Raw genomic sequence first — 20466 nt, forward strand, 5'->3', positions numbered from 1 at the left:
ACAGAGGGGCTTTAAGTGATGAGAATGTTATTAGACTGCCTGTTGGAGGGTATGGAGGTATAGGACAACAGATCCTGCTGGGGTTCAATTCCAAGAATAGCACTGAAGGCAAAGCTGTCTTATGTAATGTACACAAACATGCGATAAGGAGGAAGGGCCACCACGAGCTTGCTAGCGGTGATTATTTGTGTGAAGTGAATGTCCTCTTGTCTCTGCTATTCTGCTGTTGGTGAGAGCAGCAGAGAGCCACATACCTCCATGACTCATGGCAAGTCACAATCCGCTTCTAGCCAAGCATGAGCTTCACAGGGAGGGCATGATGCTGGAGGTTCCGGTTCATTTTTCTCCCCCCATGTGCCACCGTGTATGTGCCCCTGCCATCTGGTGAGAGTCCCTGGTATAGAGACAAGGATGAGAACCCAAGATGGCTTCCAATCCCTGAACAAGGCCACATGCAACCCTGTGTCTCTGCAATGGTCAATATCAACTTTGCCGTCATATTAATGTTTTATTCATTAGACTTGCAGTTCTACTTTTAGGCTATATAACTGGTACACCTGACCAGTAACAGACCAGGAGCTCAGCCCAAACCTAGGGGCGTCCCATTTACAGCAGCTATATGAACCATTTTCAAGCAATTTAATATAGCTGACCTACAAATCTGTACATCATTCAGAAAAAAACATATTTGCCAAGGAAAAATAACATCCTGTAGAGCCTTCATCCTACTTTCTATTTAATTGTTGACTAATTTTCATTACTGCCATCCAAAAAGTGGGACAAATTGTCTGTTGTTACTATTGCTAACCATACAAAGGTAGGGTAAGAATTTGGCATGAACAGCTTTACTAATCTTGAAACCTTTTTTGTTATTTGCAAATCTACCAGTCTATGTGTAGCCAACGCCTGATGTGCTGCAGGCCTTCATATTGGTTCAAAAACTATTAAAAAACACACCTATGAACCACACTGTAGTTGTAGACTGTGTAGTTAATATATAATCAACACCACATACGCCGTCCTTCTGTCGAAAGTACTCACTTGGGCAGCAAATGCACCCATTACGTAGCATTTGCTAACAATTACAGTGCCCAACAATTTTTTTTTGATATGATAAAGCCTTTGTTCAAATCGAGTGCTGCCTGTTAAATCTCAGCGTGCAATTTTGAATCAAAGCTAAGTAGGTGTCACTCTGGCTGCAGACAGATGGGAGACCTCATGCTGAAACCAGAATCTTCTCATCTATGTCTCTCTCACTCTCTCTTATCTCTCTCTCTGTTTGCCTATCTCCATTTTCAGTCGGTGGGCTTTTACTCGGACAATTTTGTATGAATGCGGTGGGGGTTCCCTTTGCCTAAATGTCATGGAATGAATACTTATTCCAGAGCAGAAAGAAATTCACCAAACTGTCTTTGATAAAGCTGTCAGAGATTGGTTGCAGTCACAGTTTATGTGCAGTTAGGATATCATTTGTACTACAGAAGTAGCATAATGTTTAATGGGTTCATGCCATGATAACATTCGTAGAAACATTCTTTGTTTTACTTATTAACTAAAATGGGGCGACGAATGTTTCTTTTTGGGGAGCTCAATTTGGTCACTCTAAATACATGAAATATCAATAAAGTTTGCTTTGCTTTGATTATAATGTCTAACTACTGATCATTAGAGAATATCATGACATGCTCCCTAACAGTTGTGCTCACATGGCTTTAACTCCCAGTACATTAGGATGATGGACGTTGTTTTCAGGTCCTTTACTGAAGCAAAATTAACAATACCACCCTGTAAAAAAAAAAAAAAGTTGCATCACTTTTATTCCAAAAATGATGCATTAGTTGTTTAACCTTGACCTACCATATTTCACTTTATGAACTTTATATGTGGAACATTTGGGATTATTTGGAGTATATGACTAATTACATTCACTTTCTTTAGCTCTATTTTGTTTTCCACTACCACCTGAGAGAAGTATCTTGGTCTTCAGTTCCAAAATGTTTCACTTTGTTCACCAGCTAGTTAGGTTAGTTCTGGGCAGGTTCCGGTCAGGAGGTAGTGGTCTACAGGTCTATCAGTGATGCTAGAGTATGTAAGCAGCATTACCTTGAATGTTGTGTCGGTCACGGTGGACTTTAATTTACGCGTGGTCTAATCTGTGGCAGAAGTATTTAATACGTATACTTAAATAAAGTACAACTATCTTAAAATATTTAGTGTAGTGTTCAGTCCTAGCAATGGTGGTGCATAGCTGCACTTTGATGAGGATAGTTATCTGCAGTAGTACTACTTGGGTTTAAACTAAAACAGTCTCTGCCTCTCAGTATTCCTCCCAGCTAGTCTCTCCTTTTCTCCTTCTCTTAATCTTATTCCTCTTGCTTACACAAACTATAAGTCTTTTCATTGTGTATCGCTGGCTTCATTCATTTCTCTTTTTTTCTTTCATTTTGAGTGAAATGCCTTACTATTTCTAATGCCGGAGCTGTATAAGTCAATTCCTTGAAAAGTTTGTATTTTTTTTGTACTCTGAACAACTCTGCATCTCATGCAGCATATGCATTTATTTCTCTTTGTCACTTCGTCCTTTGCTTTCCATTCCTCTCATTGTAAATCTGCCACCCCTACTGTCTTATTCAGCACATCCCATTCACATTTTGTATGTGTCTCTCTCGTCGTAATTTTTTTATTTTATTTCTCTCGTCGATATGTCTCCCTCGCCGAGCAGCAACTCTCCTCTCTCCCTGATGAGGCCAGCCCCTCCATGCCGATGAGACTGACAGAGGGTGATTAAAGTGGAGTCTCATCTGGTGGGAAAACTGACCTCAATCAGAACTATTCTACCAAGAGGACGCTCCCCTCCTCTCTGTTTCCCTCCATCCATCCCTGCTACTCAGTATATTCCTGACTCTCATCCACCATCCTTTATTCTCCCTGACCCGCTCCCTCGGTATGTCAGTGCTCCCCATCCCTCGCCGTCCCTTTCTGTACTCTCATTTCTCATCCCCCCCCCATCCACTCACAGTGATCACTCTCAATTTGTCATCATCGGCTCTATTGTTCTGTGATGGTAATCTGTCCTTCCAGGGAACTCTCAAATTTGCTATCATCAGCTGTTTTCATGAAAAGCTCATATTTACACAAAGGCTACTGTTCAGTTTATTTTTCTTTAAAAAAATCTTTATATGCATAACTGCTGAAATTTTCGAATAACAATTAACTGAATCAATTATAATATAATATTTATTAAGTGACAAAGTACAAGATGAGGGCCATGCAGTGTAACAGTCAGAGAGTATAGCTTGCTGTGGTTTATTTCCATTATGTTTTCGGTTTAATGTGATGGAATTACAGGTGTAAAGTGACTTGTTCTGTATTTAAAATGCTGTCGAGGTCTGGCATTATATGGGTGATGAATCGCCCACTCCACAACACTGGAAATCCTCAACAAGTCAATTTCAGCTTGCTGACTCAAACTAATGCCTCAGCACTGCAGCTCAAACCATAAGGGAACTAACGAGGACAACCACTTGACATACTTAACATATCAATATTGTAAATGAATTGATGTTTTTTAAATGTTTTTTTTTACTGTAGATGGTTGAGGAACACTGCACACTGCTGGGAATCCCCATGAGTCATCTGTCAAGCTCCTCAACTTACTTAGCTGTGTTAGACTTAGCTACTGAGTCTCATGCTAATGTCATAACACCAGTGACAGCCACTCAAATCAGCCCCCAGGGCAGTTCAGAACCGATCCTCAGTCAGGGCTAGATAACGTTCAGGTAGAGTTAGATGATTTTTAAAGCTTTTTGCTGTAAGTGACAGCCTTTCTTTTGTACATTTTTTGGGGGGAATGTAAATAAAAAGGAAATATCCTCTCTGATGCCAAAGTTGGTAAACAGTCGGCTCTTTGTGCATCCCAGGAGCTCATCTTTTGTTACATTCGAAGGTGGTCGTATTGGGTTTGAATTTGTAATCTTTTACGGTATATTAACCACTATAGTGTTGATGTTTCAATTATATCATGAGTACTTTATTACTCTTTCACAGGTGCACTGATGTTAAATACGTAACATTGGCTTTTAGCATTACAAAATCTAACTAATCAATTTTGTTCTGCATCATTTCCTGCATGTATGAAAAATAATGACATACTTGTTTTTTTACATGAAAAGTCATTTCCGTCTTTCTGTCCTATTTGTCTCTTTTTCAGTGTCACTGGCTTTGTGGAAGGTTAAAGAGCTGTTAAACTTAGGTGGTAACATCAGTGCCTCCTGTAGATTGATTGTCTCTGGTAGAGTAACAAGTTGAGCAAATAAGGATCAATGTTCACACTTACCAATTTAGCCTGTAATTGCAAATATAAATTCAGGTATACTTCGCATGTATGGACTAGAAATAGAGGAGAGCAATCCCAGTGTGTCCTTTATAAATGTCAGGCCTAATCGGTGCTGTCATGGCAACATTCATCCACAAAACTAAATAAAACACTTTCGAGTTTTAGCTTTGCAATTACTACAATACATCACGACTGTCAGCCTTTTGCTACACTTTCTGAATTGTGCCGAAAATATAACATGTATTTCCCACAAACGAGCCCGAGCCCACACACAAGTGTGTGAAGTGTGTGAATGAATCATGAATGTGTCATTTTCTGGGGGTGATTGTAATCTGCGGTGAAGCTAGTGGTGGATGCTTCAGCCCCCCTTGTTTCTATTGTGGTGCTGTGACTAAAAGGGGGAGAAAATAAATAAATAATTGGAGGCGAACTCAGAACAAACAGAGAGATTTCACCGCCCTCCCCGAGCACATAATTAGCAGGGATTATGCATTTGTTTATTGGTCTTCTTTTTTTCTTGTCCCCATTTTAGCAGCTGACAGCTACAGGGAGCAGCTGTCACATGTTCTCTCTCACATTCAGATGAAGCAAGCTCAGACATAATAAAGTTTGACTCTTTATATATTTCATATGCAATGAAGCTAGTGTTTTGGTACAGTCTAAGCACTAAAGGGCAGAATGTGTTTGGTTTAATTGCATATATCCTCAATGACACTATTGGGCTAACTTGATATGAATCCTCAGTTTGACATTACACATGCTATCTGGAGTATTGAATTGCTTGGCCACCAGAGGCATTTGACTAGCTCCGCTGAACCGGAAGTGATGCAATCACACTGGCCCCATTTCCAGTGATATTTAAATCCTTTTCTGCCTGGATGGTCTGGCCAATTGGCGAATCGTTCTTCCTCTGTGCGTGCCCTGTTTTTGATTTGATTTGTAAGGAATGCTTGTGCGAGTGTGTAAGTGCGTGGGTGTGCCGTTGTGCCATTTGATGTGATTTTTTGTGAAGATGTGTGCGTGTGGCCACCCTTCGGTGCTTAATCCTCAATCTGTCGTATGCCAGAAAGAAATGTATTTTTTCCCCCTCAGTGCTTTAACCAGCAAAAAATATATTTTATTTCTCAATTTGCAGACTCCTAAGTAGCATTGCAGTTTCACCCTCCTTTTCAGCAAGGCAAAAAACAAGGAAAAAATCAGATCCATCACCACTTATGGCTTATTGTCAGCTTTGTGCCTAATTGGTTTGCAAGTCATTTTGAAGCAAACAGAAACAGTTGGTCTCTTGTTGACCCACCAGTCAGTTCAAGCCAGAATTACTCACGTTCAGCAAGTCAGTCAGTTAAAAGCATGTATTAGGAAGCAAGATAAAACAAGGTCAAAGACACAGGAAATGTGATGTACGAATTTTACCAAACACAACACAAATTCCCTTTTAACCACAGTGCTAATCAACATTTTGTACAACTTTATTCAAGCAATTTTCTTTGACCTTTGTCTTTTCCATGTGAGGGAAGTCACGGTTCTATTCTTGACTGAGGCGTTTTAAGAGTGATGACAGTGATGATCATGATGATGATGGTGATTTGGGCAATTATGATTGCCATGCCACCTGAAGGGGTAGCGCAAGTGTCGACAGATGTGTTTTAATGGCATTTATTAATGACAGTCATTCACACTGAAAGAAAACGGCTGCCTATTGCTCGCTGCAGATTTATCTCTGTTGATTTGGCCCTTGCTTTTGCTTTTGCTGATGCTGATCTGAATGAAAGCTGTCATACCTTTATATCAGCCTTTTGTCTTAAAAGTTCCCCTCAGATATTCACTGTCATGTTGTTAATTGACTACATCTGATGCACAATTTTCTCTGCATTGTTGCTCTCAGTGTATACAGTCAATCATATTATCAGTGTTGTGTTGGCTTGTTAATGTCAATAATTTATGTATGATACTATCCCAACCCGCTAGCAGCCTGCCCATGTGAAATATCATTAATCTCAATGTGCTTCAACTAGCCTCAAATCAAGCAGTGGAGTGGAAAAGTGCGAACAAAAACAGATGCAGGCGTTGTTATTCTGTCATCAACTTATAATTTCTGTTCAAGATATTCAACTAGAATATTTCAACACAAGAGAAAGTGGCATTTCAGAGGTAGAGACAAAAAAATCACATCCTATTTACTTTGAGGGCATGCTGACAAATAAGGATGAAATGAAAGAATGGGATGACAATGTTAAGAAATAGCAGACATGAATCAGTAAAGAGGGTGCAAAATACAAAATAAGTGAACAATTTTAGATTTCTTTGAAAGTGTGTTTTTTTTCTTTTTCACCTTTTGGTGCATTTTGCCGCCCCCAGCTGTCGAAGGAGGGAGAATTTCTCTTTGAATTGCCTCTTCTAAGGTTTTCTTATTATTTCTGATTCATTTATCATCTAAGGTAGATTTACATTATGTCCTTGGTCAGGAGCCACCTTTAATGCAGTCAACATAATTAGCACATAATCCTCCCAGTGGGCAGATATGTCTGTCTTGTCAGTGTGCATGACCGCTCCAAATGAGCGGCAGATTAGTGAAGGTGAAAGGAAAATTGCATAGCTCAAGCCTAGAGTCGACACAAATGAAATAGCCCATGACTAACAGGTGAGATTTTCAGCCTGTGTGTCATGTGTGAGTGAGAGCGTGGGAGTGTGTCAACTGGTGAAAATGGTTGTGAGGATGTGGTCAGGTAGGGTGCTACTGGGATGTCGGCACAATTGCTATGCTAACAATTGGACAGGGTTACATAAAACGATGTGTGAAAGGAGTATGTAAGAGTCCAAAGAAATAGAGAAAATTTGATTTGACTAGATTTGTATACTCTGCAATTCCTTGATTTATTTCTTACCTGTATATACTGTGTGTCAGGGAAGGGAGAAGTTAGGAATTCATGAGAGAAGAGTCTGTATTATTTACATTTCTTTCCACAGTCTAATGACTCTTAATTTTAAGATGCATCTTGTCTCTTTTGAAATACGAATAAATTAGAATTAATGCAGGTGGATGCACTGTTACTGTTGAATGCACTTGATGACAAATTGAGAGTTACATTAGCCTGTAACCATCACCCGATGCTTAATCATCTCAGCTAATATTTATAAAGTTGACTTAAGGCTCTTGACATTTCAGGTTACATGCACAAAGACAACTAATAATTCATACACACTAATATGCACAAGCATACAAAAGTATATAAACACATTAACAAATGTTCACACACACACACACACACACACCCACACACGGACCCGTCACATCTGACAGTCTTTGAAGTTGTCAAAGTGTTTTCCTACTTTCTCGCATGTTGTTTTATCTTTTTGTTTCCCCCTTCATCTGTGACACACTTGTATCTGTCAGTCACCCCAGTAACAAAGACACATTGTTACTGCGGCTCATTTAAAAGCATGACGTTCTCTTTCAGAAAGTCAGTGAAAAACACATTGATCTGTGGACAATGAGATATAAATGAGACTGTCTGGGAAAAAGTGTTGGCTAGATAATTTTTCATTGTGTTGGAAAAAGGGAACTTTTTTTTTATGTATGACATAGAATAATTTAGAAATTATATGGATAAGATATATAGGTCCTGTGTTTTCTAGATACGGGATACCAATTATACAACTGAGGGAGGTCAATTTTGTGATACTGTACAGACTGCACGTTTCAGCCAAAACACATCCAAGGACAAGTAGATGTGAAATCACCAAAATGTCTAAGAAGAGAGACAAATTTGACTCCCTCTGGGTGTAGTGTGTCGAGGTTTGTTTTTGGCAGGAAAAAACGATAAATCAAACTCTGATGATGATGATGTCAGGGGGCATTCATTATTAAGATGCAAGATGTTTTTTAAACAATTTATAAAATCCGTATCCACCAGTGTACGAATGTGGAAGAACAGATAAAAAGATTGTTTCATAGTTTTCTTTCCTCTCTTTTCTTGGATTTCTTACCCCGCCAGTGTTATGACTTTGTCTGAATCCAGGAAGAATAACTAGACTGATCACCTGCTCGATTACACCTGCTGGCACTCGTGGGTGGCTGGCTTTGTCTCTGTTTTGACTTTCGAAAAAGAGACTTTTCTCTTTAAAATCACACAGTACCTGAAGACACAGGGTGGAAAGAATCATCTAAAATCTAAAACTTTTTGCACAAGAATCACAGAAACACAAAGAGACACACAGACCCACGTCCACCAATTCAGCAGTGAACCCCTTTGTACGTTATTACCCAAGCAGTGGCGATTAGAGTTGAAATCAATTTGAGGTGCCCATGGCTAAATTGATATCATTATGTTTACTGCAGGCTGAATAATGGATGACTGTATCATTATATGGGGAAGTAATGGGACGAGGCAAAGCACAGGTAGACAGCGCGCCGCAGGTGAGAGCTATAATTAGTGTCTAGTTCCTGGCACACCCATACCTATACTGCTGCATTCATAAGTGCAACTGTGGGATCACGCAGGTGCCCATGCATACTGAAACATGGCAATTCAAGCTGCATATAATAGTTCCACTTCAGTCATTGTTACTCTGTTGGTGACTAGAGTGCTGCAGGGAATCAATCATAGCATCACGCATCTCTTGAATCTAAGCATTTCCAACCACGGCAATCAAAAGCAGACTTGTCGAGATGTTTCATGTGTTTCCTTCCACTGGTCATTAACTCTCTGTTGTTCTCGACTGTCTGTCATTTTATTGTAAACACCGGTTCATTTATTTTGCACAGCAGTTTGTTGCCCTACTGATGTTTCTGTTTGGTGTAATAAGGGCCAAAAATTGTTTAAGAAATGACTCACTCTTCATGTGTTGTGGACACAAATCAGGTTAACATGTCTTTCCTGCTCTATTAAATGGATGAAGTGACAATAACTGATATTAGATCATATATATCCATATATTCCCCTGTCCATCATTAAAAAGAACTGCATTTAGTCACATAGAATAAGCACAAAAAGATAACATGTAACATGCAGGTTAGGATTTAAATGTTTAAATTGATGAAGCTAATCATTTGAAGAAAACCAAATAAACAATTCACACATTTTACAAGCAACAATGACTTAAATATCTATTAATATAATTTTAAACCATTATCCCCAAAAAGCTGCGCTTTGAATGCTTTGAATGGTTTTTATTTATAAATTGTTTTAGCTTAGCAAACTTACATTCAAGTTACACACCCCAAGAATTATTAGCATGTATGTGCACATGTGCAAGAAACAGTTAGCACCGCTGGTTTTGGTACTATTTTCTATCAAATTATGGAGATATAAAGGGCCCTGGTGAGTTTTTTGTAAACAAATAAAAGTTGTGTGTTGTGTTGAACACATTTCCTTCATCATAAAGTGTTTGCAAGTCGAATGTTTATAATCCTATTTACGTGCATGCTTACTGGCTTGCAAGCGTCTGTCCTGCCTTCGTTGGGCGCAGTCCGACTTTTCTTGGCACATTGTGAAACCATTAGCAGGACTGTGTATCGCATCTGCTAGAGGTCAAGCATTCTATGAGGAACCTTTAATGTTATTTGACATTATACTTGCACTGTACTGAGGACAATGAGACACAAAACAGTAATTTGTTGTAAAACCTTGTAATGTTTTGGTATTATTTCTGCATGTACTCAATTTTTTAATGGTAATAAAAAAAGGCTCATCAATGAGAGTAAATGTAGGTGATTTCATGTTCAAAAGGCATTGCATTTACTTATCGTCATAATTTATGGCAATGGACCAGGTATATTAATTATCTAGAAAAACATAGAAACTGAACTCTGTTGATTAGACGGTGGTCATCCATGTGATGGTAAAAGGCTCATCCACACGAACAGGCGCTGTGGGAGCATATATTGTCAGCTCCTATGGACACAATAAGAAAGGTAAATATAGTTTATTTAATTATACATGTTGTTGTTAAACCAGACATTGCCAACATTTCCTCAAAAAGCATATTCCACAGTTATGGAAGAGCATTCATTACACATCATGCTATCTTTTACGAACACTTGAAAAAAGAACAACACAATGCCTTCATGATGTCTTAATTTATTTTTGGTCTAATTTCTTCTCTTCTGTCTGTAATACATATCTTTTTTTTTTACTTTTAAAGTATCATAATGAGTGTCAGCTGATTGTTTGCTGGAATCTTTTGTTCATTTTATGTCTGTCATTTCCTTAAATTCTTTGTATTGATATTCTGTGTTCAAAAATCAATAGTGCTCACCCTAGAATAACCTTCTATTTCTATTGTGACCATTTAAAAATAGCAACAAACCTAATTAATTGTCCAGCCTTATCTTAAGCTGGGAAATATTTTTTTCTTTATATATATATATATATATATATATATATATATATATATATATAGGTATAGGTCTATATATATATATATATATATATATATATATATATCTATATATATATATATATATATATATATATATATATATATATATATACCTATGGCTTCTTGACCTCCTATCTCACTCGGTTTTATTCCCATTAGCTGATTTTATTCTGTTGTAAAGGCTTTGTTTAAGTAATGTATGTAGAAAATGTATGTGCAAGAGAAGCATAAAACATCCTGACACAGGTGTGAACGTGAGTGTGAATAATTGCCTGTCTACACTCTTTCGCCTATAATAGACTTGTGGCTTGCACAGGTCGTAGTCTGCTCCCGCCCAATGCATTCTACATAAGCTAAGCTCCCTGCAACCCTGCACAGCAAACGCGAGTACAGATAATTCATAGATAAATGGAACTTGCCCTTGAGAAGTTAAGTCTGCCAAATGTGACACGTGTGAAAATGGACACTACATTCCTCCTGTCCTGTACCTTGTATCTGATTTAAAGCAAAATATTCCCATTTTTTTCATGTCATTTCAAAAACACGAGTCCCCTGTGAAGTTTAACAAGCCTGGGCTAGTACATGTGATCATATATTGTAAACGACAGCATGAATAGGCCTTTAAAGATTCAGAATAAAACGGCCTGTACCAGACAGAAATAGCTTTCCCACCTCACTGTATTTAAATGACACAGCGCCAGCTGCTCACTGTTTCTTTCAAGTCGTTACCCTATCAGACAATACTTAAGGAGATGAATGGATTGTCTTGCACTGAAACACCACTTATTACCATACGCATACTGTGTCATCCTCATTCCCTCTCTCTTCCATCCTCTCTGCCCTGCCTCCTTTCCTCCGCCCATCTTTCATTCTTCCTGTTTATCTCTTTCACCTCTCTGTTCCTCTCTCCATCTGTTTTTTGTGATGCATTCTCTCTCTCTCGTCACCGCTGACTGTCCTTCCTTTCCTCTCTCCTTTTCAAAGATGGGATGACTTTTCATTATTCTCGACCCATCCTTGCATCCCGCACACACACACACACACACTAACACAAACAGACACAAACACGCACAAAATCCCTCTTTCATTCTGACTTTCTTCATCTGCAATTCTTGCCGTCTCTCTTCTCGCTCCTCGCTGTCCGTCTTCTCCAAGAACAGTATAAATCAAAGGCTTCCGGGCTTTTTCACCTACGATTATTTATGGAGCTGCTGTAGCTATCATTTTCATGCTTCCGATAAGTGCACTGAGTACAGTACACAACCTCGACAGGAATATTTAATCAGAGGCCAAATGAGGAGACGGAACACATGCTATTCTTAAACTTGGCCTTGGTTTCCGTTTTCTTCTGCTTCACCCTCTTGTAGTACTAAATGTCTATATCACCCATCCTCCCCCTCAAGTTACACTGTAATACAGCCTCATACCCTCCCTCCCTTCTATTCCAGTTTCTCCTTGAATGATCTAAACCCTTGTAGTGATTAAATAAGGTGTCCTTTAGCTTAATAACCTTGATTAAAAGGTCATCTTCTAGCTCTAGCTGAACGTTGTAATCGACCTTGACCCTCTGATCTCTATAAAAATAACTGGCAATATGCAAGTCTCCTCACAGTGTCCACTGTAAATTGTTCTCTGGAAAAATGATCAATCACATTGTAAGCACTGCAACCAGCCCTATGGCTTGTGCACACAATTCCTCATGATTCTCCGTCACAATTTTTTCCGCTAAACCGTTGGAGCAGATGATGGAGCGGGCGAGAGGATATGACAATCATTTTACATGAGCGCCTTTAAAATCGCTGTCCTGAGTCAAGTGTTCAGCTCTGTATTCATTACAAAACAACAGTGTCAGGGGGAATGCAGAGTTGATCATAGCTATCAGATGAAAAAGTGCGGTACAGCAGGGGGGGGTTGTGGACATGAGCTGTTTTTTTTTTTTTTTGGTTGTTGTAGTGACAGCTTTTGACTGGCAGGGAAAGGTTTAATCAACGTGAAGGCTTGTGTATGTAATGATTAAAGCGGTTCACTGAGCTAAGCGTATTAATGCTCAAAGTGAACTATTAAATGCAATGCCACTGATTGTTTGCATGTTGGACAGTGATTAATATGTTTATTCGGGGGTTATTAGAGCAAAAGAGAGGATGAATGCATTTGTGGGATGCAACTGCATTTGTGCGCTTGTATACACATCAGTTAATAGTGTTCCATTACCAACAAAGTTTCCAAACCCTGCTGGCGGGTGCCTCAGTCTAGTATTTATGTTCTTAATGATCAGTGAATAAGACTTTGTAAAAAAAAAACTCCCCAAAAAAGGTGATTTTAAGCAAATGCTGTGAGGCAATTGACTGTGAATTGGAAACTGGATAAAAAAATATCTGTTTTCTTAAATGGTTTTCCTGCGGCTTTGAAGCTGCAGTATGATTTGATTTGTCCATTAAATAAAACATCTAAACAAAAGGAAAAAAACTGAAAAATACCATCCAGTTTCTGTTTGCGAATATGCGCACAGAAATAGACATAAATTGCATTTGCAGGTCACGTGACCATGTCCTATATTGATATTGTTGGTCAACGTTCTGCTGAGTTGCGATTATCATGATTAAGCTGCACAATGGCAGCAAGCATAATTTAAAGCCTTTTTAAAAACTTGGGTGAAGGAAGGCACTGTGTGTTATAACTAGTTCAACTTGCACTATACTACAGTAAATCACAATTCAATACAGATAGATATTTAGATAAATAAATAAATTGTACCATAACTACATTTACTGACCTTAGTGTCATTGTTGAGCCTCGCTGCCAGTTTGTATGTCGTAGCAGCCGTTGTCAGGGTTACCTCTGTGATCTGTTCACTTACTCCCCAAACCCTCACCTCACCCAGGGTCAAGCGGTCAGCAGGGGTCAGACTGTTGTGGATCATGGTACTGGACAAGGTGTTCTGAAAAGTGAAGGTGTTGGATAAGGGAGGAGCAAAGAGTTAGGGTTATTGCAAATAGATAAAAAGAAAATCATGTACTTGATTCATATTAAGTGAAATCAATTCTCCTCTATGCTTCATCTCTTTACCAAACGTGCTTTCACATTTGGGTATCTTTCTCCATGTCATTGGTTTTATATCCACCATGTTATAATTGTTACTCTATGTTTTGCTTTTAGTAGATAATCTTCTGCAGGGAGACTTTGATTGTCTGAATAGTTTGACATCTGTGCTTTTATTATGCTCACACTGAGAGGGAAACACATGTTTAGGCACACACACAAATGTTTAATGTCCCCGATTATCAGTGAACCGAAGTGGGGCTACTGACAGTTAAATTGAAAAAAGACTAAAATGTTCTCACTTTGTACAAAATGGCCTCACACTGAAGGTACAGAACTCATATGGAGCTATAGCAACACACACACAAACACACACACACACATCTACATTCAGATACCCATCCAAAATGGCATACGATCTGCTAATCTGCCAGGCAGCACTGGCCTCATTGCCCAACTTATCCTCATCTTCTCACATCTGCCTGTTCACACAAACACACACACACACACACACGTGCATACACAAGAGCACATACAAACACAAAAACACACACACACTTACTGCCTCTCTCTCCCTCTCTCCCCCCCTTTGGCTGTCAGACAGTGTGGCTGTTTTATCGCTGTGTGAAATTGCTTTGGAATGAGCCTGATGGTAGGCAGAGGACAGCCACAGATGTTTGGCCATGGCAGCTCTATGTGGGTATGTGTATACTGTAGATGTGTGCGTGCATGTATGTGTGTGCGTTTGTGATTAAGCGTGTGCTCGTTAATGTGTGTCTATACGTGTTATTGTGCGCCTTTGCCTGGCTAGGAAGCAAATCGGGCTGGGTTAGTCCCATTAGTCCCAGTGATTAGGGGGTTTCTGTCATGTCTGACTCTCAATGTGATCAAACTGCAGCCTGGTAAACACTCTCCTCTTAGAATAAAAATTAGCCATGACTTGTGCACACACAAAACAAACTCTTTGGTGCAAACAAAGGCAAAATTTTATATTCGCTGTCCATCTTATTATTATATTCCTTTATTGATCCCCATGGGGGAAATTCGAGTGTTGCAGCAGCTCAACTACACAGACACAGACAATAAATACACATACTACACAACAAAACAAACATCGAACAGAAATAAGAATAAAAATAGATAAAAATAAAAATAAAAAATGTACATCTATATATATATACATTTTTTACCTGATTGGTAATTTCATGACGCCACTTCAGGCGCATGTGGCAAAGTCAGTTGGGTGACACAGTTGAGTTTTTATTGCTCGGGTTGCAAGGTAAAATTTCGGTACCCAGATTTCTGCTGCTTAGACAACCTCTTTTTTCAAATGCAAACGTAAAAATAATGTTTGTGGTTTTTATCTGGCATATTGTTTTACGCACCTAAGTGTATCTTCTGTTTTTATAGCCCTTGACATTTTTCCTGATTCTAATATTTAAGTAATTACTATTTCATGAAGGTAATAGATTTGACCAATTAAAAATAGGGTATTTATCAAATTGGAGGTTTTAGACGGAGCGCATCTAATAGCTACACATACTCGATCTAAGGAAAGCATCTGTGGAAAACAATACTCATTAATATGAAGAGAACCAAGTCTGCTTTAACCCACTGAAAGTTGGACTTAGATACACCTGTTAACCTGCACAAAGTGAAAAAATGCAACATACAAGACGATATATATGTTTTTGTTATTTTGAACAGTGGTTCTGCTTTTGGCAACTGAAGGCGCACAATTACTCTTTGTGTTTGTGATAAGAGGCTTCCGGTGCAGGCAGAAATGTAAGTGCAATTTCGTGCCAAAACAAATACCAGAAACGCACTGTGATCTGCATAAACACAATCACAGCTGCTCCACTCCAACCACTTCTGCGAAAGAACGTTTCTTTTTGAAAAATCCAGGTGTGTGCACGACAAAAGCCTTGCATCTGATGAAGATGACATTGTGACTTAATTATGGCTGTCGGCTTTGTGATGGCGCAAAACGTAAGGCTTCAGACTCTTACTATTACATTTGGTACATGAAATTTCAGTATAAAATTCCACAAATTGACTCTGCAAAATCCATTTTACAGTATCGACTTTCTTATTCTACCTTCTTTAAATTGTTAAGAATGGAAAGTAATTGTAATTCAGCATGACATACACAAGACTGCTAAATTGTACATCAAATACAACAAGGAGAACAAGACAAATAAAATAAAATTGCAGAAATCCTTTCCACTACCTCGGCATCTCAGTATTCTTAAAGGCCGTAGAATCCTCTTTGTTAAAGTTGTTATACTATATATATTGTGACTAAGGTTTAATGGAAATTAATCTATGGTACTTTTAGATGATTATATGCTATTATGAAGTGAGTCGTCGACTAAAGCATTTTACATTAAATTCCTTAGTTTGATAGGTGTCAATACGCTGAGAGCTTTTTCTCCTCCAAACGGGCTAAAAGCTCAATTAAAATCATAGACATGAATTCTGCGCTAATGAATTCCAACAGCTAACCTTTGACATCAACCTACCACAGTCCTGTTGCATGGTAAAGCATGGGCTCATTGTCCAGTCTCACTGCATAAATAGCGATAGTAAAGATAAAAGGAAAAAAAAGAGCCTTGACATGCAGTTGGCCCTTGAACTCACCGATTGTGCTGTGAGGGAGGTCAGCAGGTATTGTTCTCTCTTGACTGTGTCTGAGGAGAGAGAATGAGAGTGAATAACACATCGAACCAGAAATGGAGACAATGGCGGGACAGAGAAAATGGATATCTGACTACCTGATTGAAAGACGAGACAGACAGATGAGGAACTGTGTGGAAAAGTGAATACTCATATTGACTCCAGATCTGAGTTTATATTCATCTGACTGACTGGATGGACCAATAAAAAATGTAATAACCTTGAATGAGTGAGTCATGTAGTGAATGGTTGCATTAATCAGTAAATGAAACATTAAGTAGCATTATGAATGGATAAAAAACAACAACTGGCCAAGTGACAAGACGGATGAGTTAGCATGGAGTACTTAATAGACTCATCATCAAGCATTACTGGTTGATTAAATAAGCAAATAATAAAATGAGGGTAGTAAAATATATAATTAACTCGCTATTTCGCTGTATCAAAGGCAGAATAATTAATTGGTCGCATGAATGAGTGTACTTTGGACTGGTTGGATGAAACTTATACTGTAACCAATGCACTGATGAGTCAGCCTGAATTGACAGCGGAGAGAATAGCTCATCCGTCTGAAGTGAAACTCAAACATGCAGGATTCAAGAAAAGCAGAGATAACACAGGTAAGCAGGCACTGGAGCGAGAAGCAGAGCAAACAAGAAAGACATAGGCAGGCTACGCTGCAGACAGGCAGGGAGACGCAGAAGAGAGGAGCGAGGGAGCAGATACAAGAGGAATGATGGAGAGCATAACTCCACACAGCGACAACGGGAATTACTGTAATAGTTTCTGTCAGTCCCCCTTCTCTGTCATCCCTCGTGCTCTCTCTATCTCACTCTCTTTTCTTTGTCCCAACACAAACACGCCCTTTTGAACTTCAGAGGCCTCTTCTCACAGAAGCACTTCAGAGGCCGATTCTGTCCACATATCAGTGTGTGTGTGTGTGTGTGTGTGTGTGTGTGTGTGTGTGTGTGTGTGTGTGTGTGTGTGTGTGTGTGTGTGTGTGTCTGTGTGTTACGAGAGAGAAAGTGGAGGGAGACTATGTTGTGGTTGTCTGTGTGTATCTGATTAAAACAATGAAGAAATTCATTTTCAGTGAAAATAAATCCATGTGGGCTGCACGGTGGTGTGGTGGCTAGCACTGTCACATCACAGCAAGAGGGGCCAGGTCCCGGGCTAGACGGGCCTTCTGTGTGGAGTTTGCATGTTCTCTCCGGGTTCCTTAGCTTCCTCCCACAGTCCAAAGACATGCAGCTTAGGTTAATTGCCCATAGGTGTGGATGGGAGCGTGAATGTTTGTCTGTCTAACCCTTGTGTGCCTTCACTGATATCCACACCCAGCACTTTAATTACTTGATAACTTATTTTATTGAATGTTCATATGACGTGTCCCCTTTTTGTTATGGCCACTTGAGCCAGGTTGTAACATCTGTAAATCACAAAATAAATAGTACCTTATGTTTAGTCCTCTTTGTCTGCACACCAACTGTCTTCATTAAAAAGTTTCAAAAGAGGCAAAAGTATTTATGAATTAACTTTTTCAGTGTGTGTGTGTGTTTGTTTGTGTTTTAAGTACTACCAGCTGCTTTTCAAGGTCTACTAAATCATGGTACTTAGCTCAGAATCAGCTTGTAAAATGTTGCTATCCTTTATTTGATCTTCGAACAGGCCTACTAGTCAGAGTCACAGGGGCCCAAAGTGTCATGCCCCCCCTAGCCTTAACTTACAAATGTTACTCAAAGAGACACGTACCAAAAAACAAAGAGACTACAAAATGTCCCCAAACACAGAAAGAACAGCCACAAAGAGTTTGAAACAGACCAAAACAACAAAGAGTTGCATTACAGATGCAAAGAAACTGACAAACGGCTCTGAAAAGGGGCAAAAAAAAACACAGAGACTCAAAATGACATAAGAGACACAAAATGGCAACAAAAAGACACAAAAAAACCACAGTAACTATCACAAATAATTATCACAATTAGTCCAAAAATACACAGATAAAAAACATGAAATGACATGCTATTCTCTCCCTCTCTCTGTATGGGTGTTCGAGGGTGACCTTTCACTTACCTATTCCTTCTCCATCGTCCCAGAAGAACGATCCTTTAGCAGTTCCGTTGTCTCCCAGGGCAACGATCAGTCCTAAAGGATTCCTCCGACTGAAACAAAATGGACAGAGTGGGTTTTAACAGATTGCTACAGAACAGCATCTATTTATACCTGCTGCTGAGGACAAATACATTAACATTTCTGCTGGGAGGATCCACCTGCTCTCACCTCAGCTTGAGCATTCATCACCCTCGAACTGTCACTTCCTCTCATTCTCACCTCCTTTTTTAAACACAGACTAACAATCGTGGATGGCATTCATTTTGATGTTTGTTGGTCATACAAAAAAAAAAACACTCAAACACAACTGTGATGCGTAAACATGTGTATTCCCCTTTGCCAGGCAACCTATATCTTCGCACAGGCATTGAAACACAAACAAATGGAAAACACACGCACACACTTCACACTTAACACACAGGATTCTGACCTGTAGTTGTGTGCTGTCATCAGCAATGATGTGTGCACACTTACCTGTAATTTGTATTGTTCTCTGGTTTCTGCCAGGGTAAGATATATCCACCTCGGATATGAAGGTTAATATGCTCCAAGGGTGCATCCATGTTAACCATTTGGCCGCGCACTCCAACTTCTTTGGCCTGATGAAAGTAGCGATAATTCCATTCTATTAAAATACTATGAATATGATTAGTAATTTAACTGTGATTCATTATATTCAACAGTGCCTTTGTGCAAAATTGGCATTTGTGCCCCGGTAAATCACAAAGCACGCAGTAAAATATGTGACATCTATAAAGGCTACATCTGAAACATTTCGGTAATTTATCACATGCCAAAAGAATTCTTAGCAAACTTGTTTTTTTCCCCAATAGTTTTCACTTTGTCCTTGGTCCCTTCATTTACAGCTTACTCCTCTTTGTGTGCTGAACAGACAAGTTTGATGAAGGTAAAAACTCCTCCCCACCATCCCATGCCCCTGTTTAAATTGTTGTTTCTCAAGTTTTTTTTTGGCTTTATGATGCCGTCTAACAGATGGGGAGTCCCCTAGCTAGAAATAGGCAGAGTGATTGGATGTTTGTTTTTGTCATCAAGGCACCTTCTGCCGTTTTTGAGCTGCAAGTCTGTAATAATGTTGTCAAAGATGTCTCTTGTTAATATTGTCATTTTGGCTTTTGTTGATGTGCTCTCTGTCTCTTCTTCTGTCTTGGTTTGCCTTCATATTTGTTTATGTAAAAATTGTTTTTTAGACATAAAGCAGCTTATTGAAACAGTGCTTAGCATCTTCCATATAGAGCAAAGATATGATGCACAGATGTATTTTCATATGTTATGCATTGTTATTGCATCTACACTAATCAGCCAGTCACATTTTTTCAATAATAGATGCTGTAATTACTGTTTAGTGTTATGTCCTGCATTGTTGCACCAGGGGTGGACCAGGAGTGCTGGACTTTCATCTGCAGGATTTTTGAAATGCATTAGACAATAGACTTTGTTTTCTGGTTGCCGGACTTGAACTCACCGTGTGGAGGTCATACCAGCGTGCATTAGGAACATAGCCATTCACACTCCTGACACCCTGTCAATCACAAAGTTAGTCATTTAAAAACAATGACAAATGTCCCTTAAATGATTGAAAAGTTGAATGTGTGATATCTTTAATAATGCATAGTGATATAAACAAAAGAGGAAGAAAAAGAAGCTGTGTGCGTATTGTGTTTATACCGGGTCGAGGACCGGGGTGATAAGTAGGGCAGGTCCCCAGAGGAATTGCTTGTAGATGTCCCATGTGGTTTTATCATTCACAAACCTGTAACACACCAGCGCAGATGCCCATAAGCCTGACAAGAAAAAATATTACTTGCACTCTCTCCTGTGTCATCAGCCCAGACGACCGCTCAAGTACTTATTCAGATTTCAATGGTTTGAAGATGCAAGCCAAATATCCCTGCCAGACTCACCCT

General features: G+C 39.2%; 1 protein-coding gene across 1 annotated transcript in view; it reads right to left on the reverse strand.

Annotated features, from left to right (window-relative positions):
* Window positions 1-9949: 9949 nt before the first annotated feature.
* si (sucrase-isomaltase (alpha-glucosidase)) overlaps window positions 9950-20466 on the reverse strand; it is a 68429-nt gene continuing 57912 nt past the window's right edge. Inside the window, exons 42-48 of the mRNA XM_054621769.1 lie at window positions 20228-20312; window positions 20025-20081; window positions 19016-19140; window positions 18503-18591; window positions 16397-16446; window positions 13491-13655; window positions 9950-10230 (exon numbers count right to left, since the gene is read on the reverse strand). Coding sequence (XP_054477744.1) covers window positions 10153-10230; window positions 13491-13655; window positions 16397-16446; window positions 18503-18591; window positions 19016-19140; window positions 20025-20081; window positions 20228-20312 — 649 coding nt within the window. The 3' untranslated portion in view covers window positions 9950-10152. The remainder of the gene's footprint in view (window positions 10231-13490; window positions 13656-16396; window positions 16447-18502; window positions 18592-19015; window positions 19141-20024; window positions 20082-20227; window positions 20313-20466) is intronic.

Source organism: Anoplopoma fimbria, chromosome 1 (assembly GCF_027596085.1).
Source record: "Anoplopoma fimbria isolate UVic2021 breed Golden Eagle Sablefish chromosome 1, Afim_UVic_2022, whole genome shotgun sequence".
Classification (NCBI taxonomy): domain Eukaryota; kingdom Metazoa; phylum Chordata; class Actinopteri; order Perciformes; family Anoplopomatidae; genus Anoplopoma; species Anoplopoma fimbria.